At 49.9% G+C, this 20,063-nt stretch overlaps 1 protein-coding gene across 1 annotated transcript in view; it reads left to right on the forward strand.

Annotated features, from left to right (window-relative positions):
- CCBL1 (cysteine conjugate-beta lyase, cytoplasmic) overlaps positions 1-19,580 on the forward strand; it is a 51,970-nt gene extending 32,390 nt beyond the window's left edge. Inside the window, exons 8-14 of the mRNA XM_015417203.1 lie at positions 1,354-1,474; positions 2,650-2,726; positions 3,334-3,423; positions 7,709-7,895; positions 13,680-13,756; positions 15,630-15,716; positions 17,511-19,580. Of these exons, the coding sequence (XP_015272689.1) occupies positions 1,354-1,474; positions 2,650-2,726; positions 3,334-3,423; positions 7,709-7,895; positions 13,680-13,756; positions 15,630-15,716; positions 17,511-17,579 (708 nt within the window). The 3' untranslated portion in view covers positions 17,580-19,580. The remainder of the gene's footprint in view (positions 1-1,353; positions 1,475-2,649; positions 2,727-3,333; positions 3,424-7,708; positions 7,896-13,679; positions 13,757-15,629; positions 15,717-17,510) is intronic.
- Positions 19,581-20,063: the final 483 nt, after the last annotated feature.

Genomic DNA, 20,063 nt, shown 5'->3' on the forward strand with positions numbered 1-20,063 from the left:
GAGTATCGCGGGTCCCCTTACTTGTCAGATAAGAATGCAGAGATTACACGTTCAGTCGCTGAGTTTTATGCATTGATTCTTAGATTGCAGGAGTTGCATTTTAAAAGTTTTTAAATTTAGATTTTATTCTGTATATTATCTGTTTTTTTCTTCGTTTTCATACTATGTTTGTATTGTATGCTGGTCTTAAGACCGTAATAATAAAACTAACTAACTAATATTGCAAGAGTGCTAATGTTTTAAGTGTGTTTTTATTTTAAGTGAAAAAAAAACCCTTTGTGTTTGTGTCCTTTATTAAAGTTTATATCTCCGCTACCTGGCATTATATTTTATGACCCACATGGCCCAAGGGCCCAACAAGGTCTCACTTATGTCAGATCAGGCCCTCATAACAAATGAGTTCGACACCCCTCCTCTTGGTGGCCCTGAGCAAGTCACTCTTCTTTCTTAACCCCTGGTCTGCCACCTGGCCTACCTTTGCAGGGCTGTGTCAAGGTACTGTGTGGTGAGAGTGCTTTGAAGGCTAAAATCTCCATATTTTGTTGAAATCATTTGGTTTGATTTCAAAGAGGTGTCTTGGAATGGTTGTGGTGAGGGAGAAGGCATTCAAGAGCGGGCTTAAAAAAGGCTGAACCTCGATGCTTTATAAGAAAATGTCTCACTTCGTTGCACTCGCCGCTGCCAGCTCTGCCGTATCGAATCGCATTTGCAACATCTTCTTGCAGTGGAGTTGTGCCAGTGCCCTTGATGTGGCTTGTTCAGATGGGTAATCACAAAAAGGTAGCAAAGTTTGGTGTAGTGGTTAGGAGCACGGACTCTGATCTGGGAGAACCAGGTTTGATTCCCTACTCCTCCACATGCAGCTGCTAGTGTGACCTTGGGCAAGCGACAGTTCTCTCAGAGCTCTCTCAGCCCCACCTACCTCACAGGGTGTCTGTTGTGGGGAGAGGAAGGGAAGGAGATTGTAAGCCACTCTGAGACTCCGAGTGAAGGGCGGGGTATGAATCCAATCTCCTCCGCCTTCTTTCCTAGCTACCTCCTGTGTGCCTTGTTAGCATGCCTTCTTTTCCTGTCTTGTATGTGTTGCTTAGCCAGCAGGTATCTATTGAACAGGACATTCAGGTAACAGAGATTTCTCCAGACCCTCCTCTCTCTCTTTCCCTTCCTTTGTGTCTCTTTGTCTTTTCCAGTTTGCAGACCTGAGGGCAATGGACCCTGCGTCCCTTGTGTGACGTGAGCCACTTTGGGAGACCAATTGTCTTAATAGCAGGATGTGATGTGCAAGCGACATGGCGATTCGCCCCGGCCCCTGGCAGGCAAACTAATCTCCTGCCTGCCTTTTGTACGTTGCAGGTTTTCAGCAGGCAAGAGTTGGAGCTTATTGCTGAACTCTGCGTGAAACACAATGTCTTGTGCTTCAGCGACGAGGTGTACGAGTGGCTGGTCTACGACGGAAACAAGCACGTTCGGATCGGTAAGGGAAGTCTGACTCGGCAGGGTAGGAGCCCTGCGCTTCTGGCTCTACAGACTGGGCTCAGCCTGCTCATGCTTGGATTAAGAGAGGATGGCTTGAGGCAGTTTGCACCGATTAGGGGTTTTTTTTAAGTGTTTTATGGTAATATCTGGATCTAGTCACAAAAGCAACAGGCAAAGAAAATCTTAAAACCAGCAGAATCCTAAAAATCTTAAAATGAAAAGGTTAACTTTTTTTTTTTAATCAGCCCAAAACTATCCCAAGAGCACAGAGAGCAGAAGTCTCTAATTAAAATGAGATCTTAAAGTGAGCGATAAGGATATTGGGGCAGGAGGAGAGAACAAAAGCGACTCAGGCTGCATCAGTCAGTTACAGCACCTCACTAAACTTCTGGGCCCTTTTCTCTGGCTGAGATCCTTGAGAGTTCCTTCTAGTCGGAGCAGACAGTTCTACAACAGGCAGACCGGTGGGCTGACTTGGTATAAGACAGCATCGCATGTGCACACAGATGTGCCAGCTGGCATTTAAACTCCTGCTGTTGGGAGGCCCTTTGACTGGACTTTTCAAGTGACCTCCTGCATGCAAAGCAAAACATCCTGCAGGTGAGACATGGCCCCTCCCCTAGGCACACAGCTGGGAAAGCGGCTCCTCTAGAAGAATCGGGCATCAGTGAGAAGTGAGTGATCTGGTTGGGGATTCTTGGGCAAATCTCCTGTCTGTGCAGTTCAAGCCGCTAGATCTTAATATTCATTGTAACTTCCTAAGGAAATTGGTTATATTGAGATAAGAGGGTCAGAAAGGCCCATTTTTCTCTTCCCCTCCCTCTCTTTCCCCTCCCTCAAGAAAGTGATTTTTTTTTTCTTCTTCGGATTTTTTTCTTTTTGTATTTTTGTGTGTGTGTGCACCTGGAAGTCATGTCGACCTCTGGTGACTGACTGTGTGTGCACCTGGAAGTCATGGTGACCTCTGGTGACTGACCCCTACTGGGGGGCCTGGAGGATATTCAGAGAGGTGGCTGGATAAAGCCTGCCCCTCCTCCCGAGTGCTGGTATTCCTTGGAGGTCTCCCATCCGAGTTCTTGCCAGAGTTGACCCTGCTTCGCTTCCAAGATCTGACGAGATTGGGCTTGCCTGAAGAAAGTGAATTTCAGTTTCGGTTTCTCTTCTCCCTAACAGCCAGTCTACCAGGAATGTGGGAGCGTACTCTGACCATTGGGAGTGCTGGCAAAACTTTCAGTGCGACAGGTTGGAAGGTAGGCCGCCAGGGTGTGGGAGGACTGAGAATCTATCCGCTTATTCTCCAGCCAGGCTGTAGAATTCATTTAGAACAAGAGTGTAACATTCCATTGACCAGGGGTCATTTGGGGGGGGGGATGTGGGGGGAGGCCATCCCCCCCGGGTGAGGGGCGGGAGGACGGGGCCCAGTGCTCCCTCTAAGCTGTGGAGTCTTGTGAGCAAAAATTCTACTTTGCGAGCTACTGGCATTAAAGCTGTGAGCGACCAATTTGGCCACTGCATAAATTAGTTTGCTCTGGAGCCATCCCTTCCTGAGCTGAGACAAAAAACTGTGAGCTGGAGGCTAGAAAACTGTGAGCTAGCTCACACTAACTCAGCTTAGAGGGAACACTGGCGGGGCCTGGAGCTCCCTGCTGGTGCCCGCTGGAGGTCGCCGCCGGCTGTGGGGAGGACACACTTCCGGTGATGTCAGGGGGTGTGGCATATGCTAATGAGTTATGCTAATGAGTCCCCCTAGCTCTTTTTCTACGAAATGACCCCTGCCATTGACTGATTGTACTCAGAAGCTTTAATGTGAGGGAGCGAGTTTGGACTCAGACTTGTATCTCTTTCCCGTCGCAACAGGTTGGCTGGACCTTGAGGCCAGATGAGCTTTTGAAGCACTTGAGGACAGTCCATCAGAATTCAGTGTACCACTGTGCAACAGCCGCACAGGTGAGGCAATGCACCTTCTGCCACAGAATGAGCAGAAGACTGAACGGCGAAGGTTGTCTCGAGAATGCTCTAAGTCTGTTATAAGTGAACGGATTGTGTTGACTCTCCAGGATGTTTGTTTTCTTCCTGATCGCAGGGTTGCTGTCAAGACTGCAGTCTTGAGTTTAATGGGTAGTGGTTTGAGCCAGTTAATGTCAAGACTGTGTGTGGTCCCCCACATGTGTGCCACAGAAGAGTGACACCTCCGCTCCCCTAGAATACAGCTCCTCTTTGGACTAAACAGGATGAAACGGGGATGGTTGCATTTGTTGTGGATTTCCACCCTGCTCATCTACAAGAGTGTCCCAAGGATGGGACTCCCTGCCCCCCCCCCCACGGCCGGAGAAGCCCTGTGCCCCACAGAGCCGGGGCGACAGACCGTGGATCTCCAAACACTCACCAGGGCGACGGGCAGAGCAGCGGGGACTGAGGGGGGTGCAGGGCGAGCCGAGACGCCGCTCTTCTGCCCCCCCCCCACGGGGAGGGCCCGTGTTGCTGGGGCCAGGAATGACGCCGCTGCGGAAGGCAGAAGCCGGGAGAGGGACGATAGCCACGGACCGGGAGACGGCCCCCCAGTCCCCGGCTTTAGACGGGCACCCGGGCAGGCAGAAAGGAGGACGCAACAGGGAGGGAAGGAGCCAGCTGCACCGGGCCACAGGCCCGGCGTGAGAGCACACCCATGCTGCCGAGAGCGGCGACCCGGAGTAGATGGGAGGGGAGGAGAAGGAGCCGCGCCCGGAGAGCCGCGTCAACAGCTTTGTATGGGGGCGGGGCCAAGGGGGGCGGTCGGCACAGGGAGGAGCGGGGCATGCTGGGAACCAGGAGGGGAGGATATAAGGGAGGGAAAGGAGATGGCCAGGGATGACTCCTGGTTACGAGCAGAACACGAGAGAGAGGGAGCTCCAACCAGCAGGGACGGGTCGGTGGGGAAGGTGGAGTAACCTCCCTCCCCTGTCCAGGTGTCTGAGGCCTATACTCCTGGGCAAAGAAGGGAGGGGCACGACAAAGTGGCTGCGTTTGGCAGGGTGGGGAGCTCGAGCGACGAAGACAGCGAAGGGTCGTCGTCGAGCTCCTGTGACAAAGAGTGGGAGGTGGAGGAAGCAGAACTCTCCCCCTGAACTGCTTTTCTGCAGACTTCCCTGCCGGGCTCTGGTGCTGGAAGGGAGCCAGGCGGGCAGAAAAGTTACCATGGTGTGGTAAGGCAGGGGTGGGAGGTGGGTTCACTTCCCCTCAGACCCTTGGCATTAGACATACACCCAACAAGCCTCATCATCAACCCTTTATTACAGCCATAGGCCAGCGGAATAAAACCTACATCAGCAGTAAGAAATATAAAAATAACAAATATGTTTCACTAAGTCAGCTCAGCCGCACAGGATCTAGCAACTCTGAGGGTCCAGATTCAAGGTCTGCATGAAGGAAAGGAAAGGAGTTATATAGCATTCCTCCGACCTTCCTGGGATTTTGGGGAGGATAGATGTGATAAGCATATATCAGTTAAACAAACCTGGTTCTCGTCGTGTCTCGTGTTCCACTTGATGGTCATGGGCAGGGGTCATTTCCTGCAGGAGCGCACAGGAGCGGAGCTCCGGCAGTAAAGAGCCCAGGGGGCGGGCACATGCAACAAGCCCCACCCCCTGCTCCCAGCAGCCCTCAGTCAGAGCAAGAAGCAGTCAGGTAAGCTGCAGAGCCCCCCCACGACCCCCCCGGTCCAAAACAGTCCAGTGGCACCTTTAAGACCAAGTTTTATTCAGGTACAAGCTCTCCCTCCTCTGCGAGGACAGATCTGCACGTTCCCCGCTCCCAATAGCTAGCAATCCAAAACAGTCCAGTGGAGCCTGAGCGGTGGGTGTTGCCTTCTGACACACTCCCTGTGATGTCAGGGGGTGTGGCATATGCAAATAAGTTATGCTAATGAGTTATGCTAATGAGCTCCTGCACCTCTTTTTCTACGAAAAGACCCCTGGTCATGGGAATAAGCTTTAAAAGGCCTTCAGGTCTGCCGAAATCAGAGCTATCCCTATAGGCCAGCAGAATAAATCAGCCCTGCCTTGAGTGGCAGATTTTGGGGCAGGGGTGCTCTGTCTTCTTGGTGCTTGGAGGGGACCACCGTGGGAGGGCTTCTGGAGTTCTGGCCCCACTGCTGGATCCCTGATGGCACCTGGGCTTTGGGCCACTGTGTGACACAGAGTGTTGGACTGGATGTTCGTATTTCGTGATGTAGGCCGTAAATGGTCAGTCATAAAGAGTTATAAATGAACTATTAAATTAAATTAAATTTTAAATTATTTTTAAAAAGTTATAAAAATAAATACATTTTCAGCTCTGTCCATTCGCTGCTGTGCAGGTGTGCCATTTGGATTCTCTGCCGGGGGCAATGGGAGTATCTTGGGCTGTCTCTGAGCACAATCTCAGACGCCAGAGGAGCAGAGTTTAGATCAGCCAGTACTTAGGGCAAAGATCTTCACAGTTCAGCATGCAGACCCAGCTGAAAACATTCTTGTGCCAGAGACAGACAATCCAAATGGCATCCCCTGGAATTCCGAGAACTGGAAGTGGGCGGGTGCCACAACAAAATGGCTGCTACAGGAGGCGGGGCCGAAAGCATCCTTCTACAGTGGAGGCAGCTGTTTCAGAATAGTGTTCCCAGGGAAACTATATGTTAGTTATTTAAGTTGGTTGCCCTTTTCCAATACCTTTGTTGTTTGTAATGTTTAGGGTTGCCAGCTCTGGTTTGGGAAATACCTGGAGATTTGGGGTGACCCCATGCCACGAGGGGTTTTCCCTAGACAACACTGATCCTGGGAAGTGTTTTAACTGCACTGGGGAGAGAGAACTCCTCCTGACAACCCGATGACCCTCCTTGTTCTGAAGAACACTTCCCTCACAGAAAAAGATTTTCTTGGGGATAGGAAAATACCCAAAAAGCGCAATCCTAAGAACACTTCCCCGGGAGTAAGGCCCACTGACTAGACTTCAGTAGGATTCTGAGTAGACCCGCTCAGGGTGGCATTAATAGATGCAGATCATGTTGAAAATCATTAATTTCAGGTGTATTTCCTTTAAAATTTAGGAAAGTTTCCAATAACGAGTTCAAAGCATAGCGGGGTTTTTTCCTTATTTCCAAATGAAAACGATAGCTTTATAAAGGAGCAAAAGAGGTGTGAGTGATTCGGTATGTAAAAGAGGAAGAGAGTGAACGTACTCAAAAGCCGCTGACCTCCTGCCTCATGTGGAAATATGTTCTCAAGCTTGGGCGTTTGGGTGCCATGAAACACAGTGCCATTTTTAAAAACCTTAAAATCCATTCGGAATTTGGCTTGGTGTAGACAGACCGCAGAATATGATTGTTCTGAGTTTTTCACAGACTTGCCGAATCTTGCCTGAGCCGGTGTGCCCGGTCTCACACTACGCCTTCTCTGTCTGCGTTTCCTTAGGGTTGCTGCCAGCCCTGGGTTGGGAAACACCTGGAGAATTTAGCAGTGGAGCCTGCGGAGGTCAGGGTTTGGGGAGGGGAAGGATGGGACCTCCGTGGGGTATAATCAGGGCTATTTTGGGGCAGGAACGCACAGGAACGGAGTTCCGGCTGCCTCCCGAGTTGGCCACGCCCAGCAGGAACTCCTTAGCATAACAGGCCACGCCCAACAGCAGAAACTCATTCGGATTGGCTACATTCGGGGGGTGTGGCCTAACATGCAAAGGAGTTCCTGCAACAAAAAAAGACCCTGGGTTTTGACAACAAACAAGGTAAACAGAATAAGAAGCAAAAGGTGGGTGTGGCTAGATGAGCACACTTCTGGTAACATGGGGGTGCAGCCTAATATGCTAATGAGTTTCAGCTGTTAGGTGTGGCCTATTATGCTAATGAGTTCCTGCTGGGCTTTTTCTACAAAAAAAGCCCTGGGTATAATACTATAGAGTCCATCCTGCAAAGCAGCCATTGTTTTCCCCCAGAGGAAGTGATCGTGGTCATCTGGAGATCAGTTGTAATAGCGGGAGATCTCCGGGTGCCACATGGAGGGTGGCAACCCTAGTGTTTGCTTCATTACTTTATCTGATTTCTGTGCATGCATTTCCAAGTCTCTTTTTATGCCATCTGCATCTCTTGCTTTGGTTGCTTTTAAATGAATTCATGGCAATAGCAGAATTTCAGCGTTCACTCAGCCCCGGGGTGTATGGTTTTCCCACTCAGCCTGAGAAGCTCCCTTTTTACTGCCTTCCTCCTCTTTGTCCCTTCTGGATCCAGGAAGCCGTGGCCCGCGCTTTCCAAACAGAATTTGAGCGCCTGGAGAAGCCAGAAAGCTATTTTGTCCAGTTGCCGAAAGAGTTGCAGCAGAAGCGGGACCGGTTAGTCAACTGCCTGTCTGCCGTGGGGATGAAGCCCGTGGTTCCTGAAGGCACCTACTTCCTGATTGTGGACCTCACAGAATTCAGTAAGCTTGGGTCTGAGGTTTGGGTGGTGGGGCTATTGGTTGTCATGGGCTCTTTTGCAAATTCAGGGCCAATCCATTGTCAGGTGGGAGGGAGAAGTTCCGAGCATGGATCACAAACAGTACTTGAAGGTTTGTTCTGTTATAAGCCTGCCTGCTCCCCGTTAAGATCAGCTTAATTGATACACGACTGCTTTCAAACTGGAAACTTTGTGGACTTCCGGTTTTGGCGACTCACGGATCGGACGCGTCCTATTGAGCTCCGATGTGGGTGCTTTGTGTCACGGCGGACAGGGGGGGGTCTTGGAGGATTCCGAGCCCCCCTGGAGCCCTTGTAGCAGGCTCTCTGCCTTGTAGGGGGCTCTCTGTGGAGGGGTGCCCCTTCCAAGGCGACGACCAAGGAATTGAGGTTCCCCTTACCCCGAAAGGTCCTGTCACCGCAAAGTTGTCATGGCGATCAAAGATGACTGCCAGATGAAATGGGCAAGTGATCCAGCGTAAACATGTTCTTACTACACTCTAAACGCCACAAACTGTAAGTCAAGCGAATCAGATGTCTCGTCCTATTGAGCTCCGATGTGGGTGCTTTGTGTCACGGCGGACAGGGGGAGTCTTGGAGGATTCCGAGCCCCCCTGGAGCCCTTGTAGCAGGCTCTCTGCCTTGTAGGGGGCTCTCTGTGGAGGGGTGCCCCTTCCAAGGCGACGACCAAGGAATTGAGGTTCCCCTTACCCCGAAAGGTCCTGTCACCGCAAAGTTGTCATGGCGATCAAAGATGACTGCCAGATGAAATGGGCAAGTGATCCAGCGTAAACATGTTCTTACTACACTCTAAACGCCACAAACTGTAAGTCAAGCGAATCAGATGTCTAACATCAATAACAAACTGGATGATTTCCAAAAGCAATTGATGGGAATTGACAAAAGAGCAGACGATACTGACAAGGCCATTAAGAAAGTTGATGCAAAAACAGTTGATATTAAACAGAAGCTGGAGGCAGTGGAGAAAGAGCGAATTTCTGACAAAGAGCAACTGTTACAGCTTCAATGTATGTCCTATGCTTCCAGAGTATCCCGGAACAGAAAGGAGAAAACTTTTTAAAATTATTAAGCGAAGCATTAGCACCCGTGACAGAGCTTAAACAGGATTTACTACAAAATGATATGGACTTCACTTACCAAACTTATCCAGATTTATAAAGAAAAATAAGCTACCTGGTGAAATATTTGTCAAATTCTCCAAAAGATCAACCAGAGATACAGTTCTGAAAGCGACATCTGGGAAAACTCTGAAGATTGAAGGTGAAGAAGCAAGAATTTTAAAGGATATTCCATTCGAGATACGGAAGCGAAGGCGTCAATATAAGGAATTAACTTTCTTTCTACAAAACAACTCAATTGCCTTCAGCTGGATATTTCCAGAAGGATTGGTATTCAACCACCACGATAAGAAGATAAAGATTGACTCTGCCCAGAAAGCTAAAACTTTTTTGGAACAACAACAAAGACCGACGGAAGACGAAGGAAAGAAAGACGACAACACTCAAGAAGAAACTAAAAGCGATCTCAGATTAGAGGACAGTTCAAGCAGCTCTGGTAACACCTCTGAGGGTTCAGATTCGGAAAAAGGAGACACTGCTCCCAAAGTACTTCAAGTTAAACTGAAATACAAGAAAAATAAACGTGAGACATAAGTATGGAAGTTTATAAAACAAGTATGGACAATAAATACCTAAAGATTAGCTGTAATGGCTCAAGCCAATTTTGTTAAGAAAATAAGATATACAGTATTGTACTTATATTTTAATACTGATTTAATGTAAGAACACACAAACTGGAAGCTTTGCCTTCTCATCCCATTGGTGGCTATGGTTGCCAGCTCCAGGTTGGGAGATTTTGGGGGTGGAGCCTGAGGAAGGCGGGGTTGGGGAGGGGGAGGGACTTAAGTAGCATATAATGACCATTTTCTCCAGGTGAACTGATCTCTGTTGCCTGGAGGTCAGTTATAATCTCAGGAGATCTCCAGCCACCAACTGGAAGTTGGCAACCCTAGTGGCAGCAGGATCCCTGCTGGGACGCAAGCCAACTGCATCCATCAAACTGAGTCTTGTATCCTCTTATTCCATTAGTAATGGCGGTGAGGACCAATGTTCCCTCTAAGCTGTGGAGTCTTGTGAGCAAAAATTCAACTTTGTGAGCTACTGGCATTAAAGTTGTGAGCGAGTGATTTGGCTACTGCATAAATCAGTTTGCTCTGGAGCCATCCTTTCTGAGCTAAGACAAAAATGTGTGAGCCAGAGGCTAAAAAACTGTGAGCTAGCTCACACTAACTCAGAGGGAACATTGGTGAGGACGTGGAGCAGCTAGGAGCAGGGCATTCGCCTTGTGGCCCCTAGTGTTGTGGAACAGTGACCCCAAGATGCGAGTTAAACCTCTTCTGCTCATTTTAAACAAGGATTGCAACCAGTGTTCCCTCTAAGCTGAGTTAGTGTGAGCCAGCTCATAGTTTTTTAGCCTCTGACTCGCACATTTTTGTCTTAGCTCAGGAAGGAGGGCTCCAGAGCGAACTAACTTATGCAGCAGCCAAATCACAAGCTCACAACTTTGATGCCAATAGCTCATAAAGTAGAACTTTTGCTCACAAGATTCCACAGCTTAGAGGGAGCATTGGTGAGTACAGGGCTGCCAGCTCTTTTTGTAGCAGGAACTCCTTTGCATATTAGGCCACACACCCCTAATGTAGCCAATCCTCCAAGAGCTTACAGAGCTCTTCTTACAGGGGCTACTGTAAGCTCTTGGAGGATTGGCTACATTAGGGGTGTGTCGCTTAATATGCAAATGAGTACCTGCTACAAAAAGACCCCATATCTGTTATTTGTATACTTCTGACTTTAAGGTTTAATGCCAGTAGCTCACAAAGTAGAATTTTTGCTCACAGGGTTCCGTTGCTTAGAGGGAGCATTGGTTGCAACGTGTTCCTATGCCACTGGCTTTTGGTGCACATGTGGTTTATCAGCTGTGGGATGGAGGGTGAGTGAGTCAGAATGTGGTTCCTCTTTGGTCTTGTGCATGCGGCGGCTTCTGTTTTGCTGGGTTTCAGTGGCGCTTTATCCTGTGAGTTGATTTATTTGTCTTCTGTCCTGCCCTCCCCTGCAAGTGGGCTCAGGGCAGGTCACAGCATTTCAATCCCCAACATAATCACAACAAAAACATTACGGTTTAAATAGAACAAGCAAGTTAAACAAAACGGACATTAAAAGATAAAATTTAAAATCGAGTTTCAGTCCAATCAAACAGATGGCAACTAGTCTAAGCAGATTCATAGAGCCTCCTGCAGTGATGCTCCGTTGGGCTCTGTGAGTGGGGCACATTGTAACGAGCAGGGCTATTTTGGGGCAGGGACGTACAGGAACAGAGTTCCGGCTGGCTCCCAAGTCGGCCACGCCCAGCAGGAACTCATTAGCATAATAGGCCACACCCAACAGCAGGAACTCATTAGGAGTGGCTACATTAGGGGTATGTGACCTAACATGCAAAGGAGTTCCTGCTACAAAAAAAGGCCCTGGGTTTTGACCACAAACAAGGTAAACAGAATAACAAGCAAAAGGTGGGTAGGGCTGGATGACAACACTTCTGGTAACATGGGGGTGCGGCCTAATGTGCTAATGAGCTGTGCTGTCAGGGGCGTGGCCTAATATGCTAATGAGTTTCTGCTGCTGGGTGTGGCCTATTATGCTAATGAGTTCCTGCTGGACTTTTTCTGCAAAAAAAGCCCTGGTAACAAGCACTGTAAGCACAGTTTTTGAGCAAGGGGCAGGAAGCAGTTTCTCAAACGGGTTTAAAGGTCACCCAGAAGGTGGAGGAAAAGCATTCTGGCCTTTGAACAAAGTTTGGGTCCAGTGGCGCCTTAAGACCAACAAAGTTTAATTCTGGGTATAAGCTTTCGTGTTCACTGAAGTGTGCGTGCACACGAGAGCTTAAACCCAGAATAAAACTTTGCTGGTCTCAAAGGTGCCCCTGGACACAAACTTTGTTCTGTTGCTTCAGACCCACACGGCCACCCACCTGGATCTAGTCTGGCCTTTGGGAAACCTGACACAGTCCGGCACTGGGATCCTTAGCAGACCTCCTGCTTCCTTGTAAACCCATCCAGGGCTCTTTTTGTAGAAAAAGCCCAGCAGGAACTCATTAGCATAATAGGCCACACCCAACAGCAGACACTCATTAGCCTATTAGGCCACACCTCTGACAGCACAGTTCATTAGCACATTAGGCCACACCCCCATGTTACCAGAAGTGTGGTCATCCAGCCACACCCAGCTTTTGCTTCTTATTCTGTTTACCTTGTTGTCAAAACCCAGAGCTCTTTTTCTAGCAGAAACTCCTTTGCATGTTAGGCCACACACCACTAATGTAGCCAGTCCTAATGAGTTTCTGCTGTTGGGCGTGGCCTGTTATGCTAATGAGATCCTGCTGGGCGTGGCCAACTTGGGAGCCAGCCGGAACTCCGTTCCTGTGCGTTCCTGCCCAAAAATAACCCTGCCCATTACCATCCTCCTCAGAGGACCTGCTGTGTCTGCCCCCCCTTCAAAAGAGAGGCAAGTGGCTCCTTGATTAATGAAACAGCCCCCTTGTCTGCTCGTTGAGTGCTGGACCAGAGCATTTTTATTTTTTGATGATGTTGATGACTTACTGCAGATGGTGGCTTTAATGCTGTTTCAGTGCTTGTATCAGCCGTTTTATGCAGCTGTCCCCCAACTTTAATGATACGTTTATTAGATAGTTGTTTTACACACGCGCAGGGGTCATTTCGTAGAAAAAGAGGTGCAGGAGCTCATTAGCATAACTCATTTGCATATGCCACACCCCCTGACCTCACCGGAAGTGTGTCAGAAGGCAACACCCACCGCCCAGACTCCACTGAACTGTTTTGGATTGCTAGCTATTGGGCGGTATCAGGGGACATGCAGATCTGTCATCGCAGAGGAGGGAGAGCTTGTACTTGAAAGCGGGCCGGGGGGGCAGGGGGCTCTGCAACTTACCTGGCTGCTTCTTGTGGCCCGACTGAGGGCTGCTGAGAGCAGGCGGTGGGGCTTGTTGCATGTGCCCGCCCCCTGGGCTCCTTACTGCCGGAGCTCTGCTCCTGTGCGCTCCTGCAGTAAATGTCCCCTGCACACACACATACCCGCCTCTTCTGTTACCTAAAGACGAAAGAATCTGTCTTGGCCTCTGTTTTCCCTGTTTGAGCATAGGCAGCGCCTTATGCTGGTTTTGTTAGATGAAAATGCATTTTCTCTATCCTGAATTGAAGGCAGTTTTCTTATGCCGTGTAATACAGATGGGACTGGGGTACGTGACAAGCCATCTGCCCCAGGCTTCCATTCCCATCACCCCCTTCCCTGACAAAACCCACCTTTCATGGCTTCCATTAGGAAGTCTTCCCCTGGTCCTACAGAGGCGCATGAATCCTTGCATGAAGAAATTTGCATCCTTGATCCAGATTGGAACCCTGGAATCTTATTTAGATACTTACCGTATATTCTGCTTTTCTCCCCACCGGGGGCCCAAAGTGGCTTACAGCATCCTTCTCCCTTGTTCTACTTTATCCTCACAGCCACCCCCCTGTGAGGTAGGCCAGGCCGAGAGTGTGTGACTGGCCCAGGGTTGCCCAGCGAATTCTATGGTGGTCGAGTGAGGATTCAAACCTGGATCTCCCAGATCCTAGTCTGACGTTCTAATCCCAGATCATAACCAACTTTATTGTTGAGATTTTTCGTACTTTCTTGCAGAAGCGCCATTGCCTGACTTTCAGGACTCTGAGGAACCCTACGACTTTCGGTTTGTAAAGTGGATGATCAAGAACAAGGTAGGTGCCCAGGATCGGGACCAGCCCTGCCATTGATGCCGGCTGACATTAAGTGGTGGGAAATGTTCCCTTGTTTTCTAATACTGTGGGGAGGTGATGCCCTTTTGATTTCCTGGTGAGCCCCAGAATGAAGCTGGCTCCTGCTGAGCGGGACCACCGGTCTATCCAGCTTGGCAATGCCGTCTTTGTCTGTGGCTCTCCGGGGTCTTGGAATCTCGCCCCGCCCTCTTAGAGGGAGACGCCAGGGCTTGGACCTGAGGCCTCCCGCATACAAAGTGGGTGCTTTCCAGTTGAGCTACAGCGCCTCTTTTTGGCCCTGCAAAACAGCTCTCTGTGTTCAGCTCTGGGTACCCTGTTGCAAGCGAGATAGTGACGGTGGCCCAAGATCTCCTCCCACCTGTGTTTCCTGAGACTGAACCTGGGACCTTGCCCTTGTGCTGTGCCACGGAGTTGGTGAACGACAGCAAAGGGACCATAAGGCAAATTCTGTAGCCTCGAGACGAAGGGTGGGTATACGTCGCTAATGGGCCACGGTGGCTCAGAGGTTAAGACGCTGGTCTGTAGACCGGAAGGTCTGTAGCTTGTCAGTTCGAGACCTGAGAGCTCCCGTCTCTGGCCCCAGCTCCTGCCAACCTAGCAGTTTGAAAGCAAGAAATTGCAAGTAGATAAATAGGTACCGCTTCGGTGGGAAGGTAACAGCGTTCCGTGCGCCTCGGCGTTTAGTCATGCCGGCCACATGACCACGGAAACGTCTTCGGACAGCGCTGGCTCCTCGGCTTAGAAATGGAGATGAGCACCGCCCCGTGGAGTAAGATTCGACTGGCTTTCAAGCACGGGAAACCTTAATACTTAGCTAAGGGGAGATCCTTCAGGAGGGAGGTGCAGAACATTTCCAAATGTTTCAAAGGCAGGATAGGTAGGTCAGCTGACCACTACTGCTGTGCCCAGGAATGCTGTGTTTATACTACAGGGTGGCTGATCCAGGTGAAATGTTAGATTGCCCTGGTTTTCAAAATCGTTTAAAGTGTCGCAGGACTCCATTTCTGGCCTGGCTGCAACAGGCTTAACATACTACCCCTCTGGGATCTGTGACGACGACACATTGGAAGTATGATGCAGCGTATCATTTCCTTAGAGGTGTTTGAGGAATACTTGAACTGGGTAGCCCGGGCTAGCCCAATCTTATCAGATCTCTTGGACGGGAGACCACCAAGGAAGCCCAAGGCCGCTACCAATGTTCCCTCTAAGCTGTGGGGTTTTGTGAGCAAAAATTCAACTTTGTGAGCTACTGGCATTAAAGTTGTGAGCGAGCGATTTGCCTACTGCATAAATTAGTTTGCTCTGGAGCCCTCCTTCCTGAGTGAAGACAAAAAAGTGTGAGCCAGAGGCTAAAAAACTGTGAGCTAGCTCACACCAACTCAGCTTAGAGGGAACTCTGGCCGCTACGCAGAGGCCCAGCTGAGAAGATTTCAGTCGGATTCTGAGTAGATCTGCTTAGAATGGCACTGTTAGGTCTCCAAGCTCTATCAGTTGTGTTGTTATCTTGCCTCTCCTCCAAGGAGGGCAGGATTTATGATTTCCCCCCCTCACCATTTTGTCCTCGCAAAAATCCTCTCTGGTAGGTGAGGCAGAGAAAGAGAGAGATCGTCTCAAGGTCACCCAGGGAGCTTTGTGGCAGGACGGAGATATAAACTCAGGCCTCCCCTGACACTCCCAACAGCTGCACCCAACCAGCTCCGACATATTCCCCTACAGTGGAAAAACAAAGGGCACTGCTTGTCGGATTTCTGTGGCATACGAGATTGTGCAGGGCAGATGGGGGAGGGAGGGGGAAGGGGACTCTCTCCTCACATCTCACCTTCCGCCTCCACAGGGTTTAGCAGCCATCCCGGTCTCTGCCTTCTACAGCCCTCCACAGAAGAAGAACTTTGACCGTTTCATCCGTTTCTGCTTTGCGAAGGTGAAATAACCCGGGAGACAAAAGAGGAGGGCAGCGACTGTTAGAGAGGGGTCGGGTAGTGGCTGAAGTTATGCTCAGGGACCTTAAGGGCGAAGGAGGGACATCCTGCCCAGGGTGAGCCAATCCCTGTACTTCTCCTACGAGGCTGCTGTATTTCGTCTGTCAATGCCTGGGTAAAGGCAAGAGGCCAGGGGGAACAGACAAGCATCCAAAGTTGCCTTATTATTATAATACTGAGTTAGGCCATTGGTCCCGATTGCTACTCTGACTGGCAGTGGCTCTCTGGGACAGAAGGCCTTTCTCATCACCTGCACACTCCCCTCCTTTGACAGGAGACCCCAGAGGCCTTCTGCCTCCAAAGGAGATGCTCCTACGGAGGGACAGCCTCTCACCGGCACTCAAACTGACATCTGAAGCTGCTTGAGACCGAACCGGTGGGCAGCCATGTTGTAGGCTGTCTAGACCAATATGGGCTGATATTTGCAAATGTTGCCATTTTATGAGCTATATGCAGGGGTCATTTCCTGCTGGAGAGCACGCAGGAGCGGAGCTCCGGCAGTAAGGAGCCCAGGGGGTGGGCACATGCAACAAGCCCCACCCCTGCTCCCAGCAGCCCTCAGTCAGAGCAAGAAGCAACCAGTTAAGTTGCAGAGCCCCCCCTCCCTCCCGGCCCGCCTTCAGGTACAAGCTCTCCCTTTTCTGTGAGGGCAGATCTGTGCGTTCCCCTCCCCCCCCTTAGCTAGCAATCCAAAACAGTCCAGGGGCACCTTTAAGACCAAGTTTTATTCAGGTACAAGCTCTCCCTCCTCTGTGAGGGCAGATCTGCGCGTTCCCCTCCCCCCCTTAGCTAGCAATCCAAAACAGTCCAGGGGCACCGTTAAGACCAAGTTTTATTCAGGTACAAGCTCTCCCTCCTCTGTGAGGGCAGATCTGCACATTCCCCCGCCCCTAATAGCTAGCAATCCAAAACAGTCCAGTGGAGCCTGAGCGGTGGGTGTTGCCTTCCGACACACTTCTGGTGATGTCAGGGGGTGTGGCATATGCAAATAAGTTATGCTAATGAGCTCCTGCACCTCTTTTTCTATGAAATGACCCCTGGCTATATGTAAGGACAGGGAGGGACAGCAGTGTGGTATAGCCCAATCTCATCAGATCTCGGAAGCTAAGCAGGGGTTGGTACTTGGAAGGGAGACCACCAAGGAAGGCTCTGCAGAGGAAGGCAATGGCCAACCGCTGCTGCTTCTCACTTGCCTCGGAAGCCCCATGGCTGGGGTCACCATGAGAAGCTTGCGACTTGACAGCACATATGTATGTCCCTAGGGGCATGATGTTTTGTGCAACAATTTCAAGGAGAAAATGCTTGCTGATGGTACGCATTCCAGAAGCAGGGGACCGAGTATCTTGTTCAAAAATAGCGTGCCTGGAGATGTACGATCAAACATTGCACCATATAACCCCCCGCATGTTTCTCCCAGCCTGGTTCGTACCTGGTATCGAAGGAAGGCTGGAAGAAGTAACTGGGGTGGCAGCATTTGAGGAGGCTGAGGACTCAGTGCCCTTAAGCGGCACATCTCGTTTTGGTGGTTAAAGTTTAAACACAAGCACACACCGAAGTGTGTACACACTCACATGCACACTACTTGAATGGGACTATGTTCAGACACAGCTGCCGCTATGGCATCACTCCTTGGTGGGACAAACACCTTATCACGCAAACAAAAGAATCGGGGTTCAGGATTTTGGTGAGGCCGACGAACAGGCGTGGCTGTGTTACGACTCTTGCTTCCTCCTTAGGAGAACACCACTCTCGATGCCGCAGCTGCCATCTTGCAACAGTGGAGTCAGACGAAACCCAGTCAATAAGCGATTCCTCTTGAGCGGGCTTTGTAGCTGGAGCTTTGGTGCAAGCAGGGAAGGAGCCCCCGCTGCCGAGTTTCCTGCTGCCGAACTGCATCATGGGATATCAAAGGGCTGTGCCTGTCTGTATAGGCAGGGAAGTGATCATCCCCAGGGACTGGTTTGATGGGTGATTTCTTTCCTCTCTGTCCTCCCAGGAGCTGTGAAACCCTTGGGCATATTGGAGTAACCCTAAAGAAAAATGTTTTTGCTTTGATTCCAAGGTCATCACTTTTGATGGGGAGGATTTTGAGCAGGGAGCCGAATACGCTTCCTACTGGACTTCTTCCTATTACCGCAAGAGATCTGAAATAGCCTCTTTTAATGTTTGATTGGAAAAGCTTTCCTTAGACGAGCTACAAGCAGAGTGGTGTGTGGGTCCCCCTCCCCATTTGTTGCACTCTCCTGGCAGGTGCCTTGTAAACCTTCTATGTGGTTGAGTCATCTTTTTGACTCCTGGGAACTTGTGGTCTCTCTCTCTCTGCTTCTTAGTGGCACTGATCCCCTACCCCTAAAGGGTAGGACGAGCATTAGCCTTGCATACATGACACAGTTGTGTTACAGGCCAAGCAGGGAGAAATGGGATCACGTCTGCTAGTCTCACCCGCCCCAGCACAGGCATACAGTTTGCACATGTGTAGACTCTCTCTGAGGGCTCTTGAAGGGCTGCGTTGCATAGTTCGAATGCATGTATGGGGAGGAATGCGTTTGGACCAGAGGCCTGATGAGTGTGATCCTGCTCTCCCTTTGCACATTGCCTGCACAGGGTTAAGTACAAGGGCAACTCCTGTTGGTCCTGGGATCCTCCCAATTATGCTGTGCTGCAGTCTAGGAAAGCGGTCAAGGAAATTGTAGCACTGATTGCCAATAAAGGATATGTTGTATAAATAAAGTAGATTTGCATTGTGAATTCATAGGGTGTAGAAAACTGAGTCAAGACTGGCTCCCGGATTGTACAGGTGCTCAGGTGTTGTGTTTTGGCCCTGAGATGCATTCAGTCCCCTGGAGTCCGTTTCAGCCCATGCGGGTGGCGGCCAGGACCTAACACAGCTAGTGGGGATGGCCGTGTGTATTTCGGAGATTTATATCCCGCCTTTGAACCCCATCAGGGCCAGCAGAGGCAGGGAAGCTGTGCTTTTTCCAGGGATGACAACTGCCCTACACAGTTCCATGTAAACCCAAAGAAGAATCTAGTTTATGCAACATTGCTCTTGGGCTCCAATCCTATGTAAAACTAGATGTGCTTGAGCCCGTTAACTATACGAACAGGAGACCAGACGTCATCGCAAAAACCAGTGTTCTGCAGAAGCATACACAAAAGGTTGGGCAGCATGACCAAACATGCACCCAGAATTAGCCAGTTACAGCCATGAGTGTGTGTGTGTATCTGGATTATAATGGAGCCCCTAAAAATGCATGTTATCAAAATCAGTGACTGCTAAAATTGAATTCAGAATTTTTTTTTAACATCTTCCAGTGAGGTAAGGAAACAGAGCTGTACAACTGGTGTAGATTAATTTGTTTCTGGTAGATGTGTCTTGGTCAGCTAAAGAGGTGCTTCCCAGTTAACCATGGGTACTCGCTGCCACCACCTGCTCGTTTTAGGGGTTTCCCGCTGGGATGAACAGGAATCCCAGTTCCCCGTCCTGTTTGTGAGGCCTGGCCTCGGGGTCTCCTGATAACCAGCACCTGGTTACCACAGAGACCAAGTTCAGCTTTGGGGCTCCCCGGGCAAAATAGCTACCTGCTCACTGGCTGCTTTCCTCCCAGCCCGGGGGTCCCTCTTACGACAGTGTGTCCACAGCAGTTGGGGGGGGGGGGAGGTGTCTGTGTGGTACAGAGAGTAAAGGCCAACCCTTCAAAGTCAAAAAAGAATTTATCAAAAGTAAAATATTTACAAGCCTGCTTAAGCGTAGCACCAGATCAGCAAACGGAATGCAAAGAAAATTTGGTGCAAAACGCATCCTCCTTTCCCTGTTTCCTACACGTGCCCTAACTAGATGTTAAGATACAGAGCAGGCACTGGGAGCTTAAAAGGTTGCAAGTCTGTTCCCTTGTTATCCCACTTACCTGAAAGGGTGCACAACCTGAAGAAAAATGGCCACCACAGTGACCAGCAGGGCCGCGGGGCTGCCCCTTGTTGAGGGTCCAGCACCAAGAGAGAAAGAGAGAGGTCTCTTCCTTGGAGCAAGAACTTTAATTAAACCTGTGTCTCCACCCACTTTAGATCACTCCACCCCCTTTTGCCTGCTCTGCCCAGGTCACAGGTGCATCCCGGGAACCCTCCTGGAAGGCTTTCTGGGAAATCTCCAGGAATCACCTGGAAGCTTCCTAGCACCAAATCCCCTTAATTGGTTTTTGTATCTGGCTATTAGCATATGTATAGCTGTCAACTAGCCTGCAATTGGAACTGGCTTCCTGTCACTTCCAAAGAGGAGGGAAATCCCCACA

This window comes from Gekko japonicus, unplaced genomic scaffold (assembly GCF_001447785.1).
Source record: "Gekko japonicus isolate JY-2015 unplaced genomic scaffold, Gekko_japonicus_V1.1 scaffold3465, whole genome shotgun sequence".
NCBI lineage: Eukaryota > Metazoa > Chordata > Lepidosauria > Squamata > Gekkonidae > Gekko > Gekko japonicus.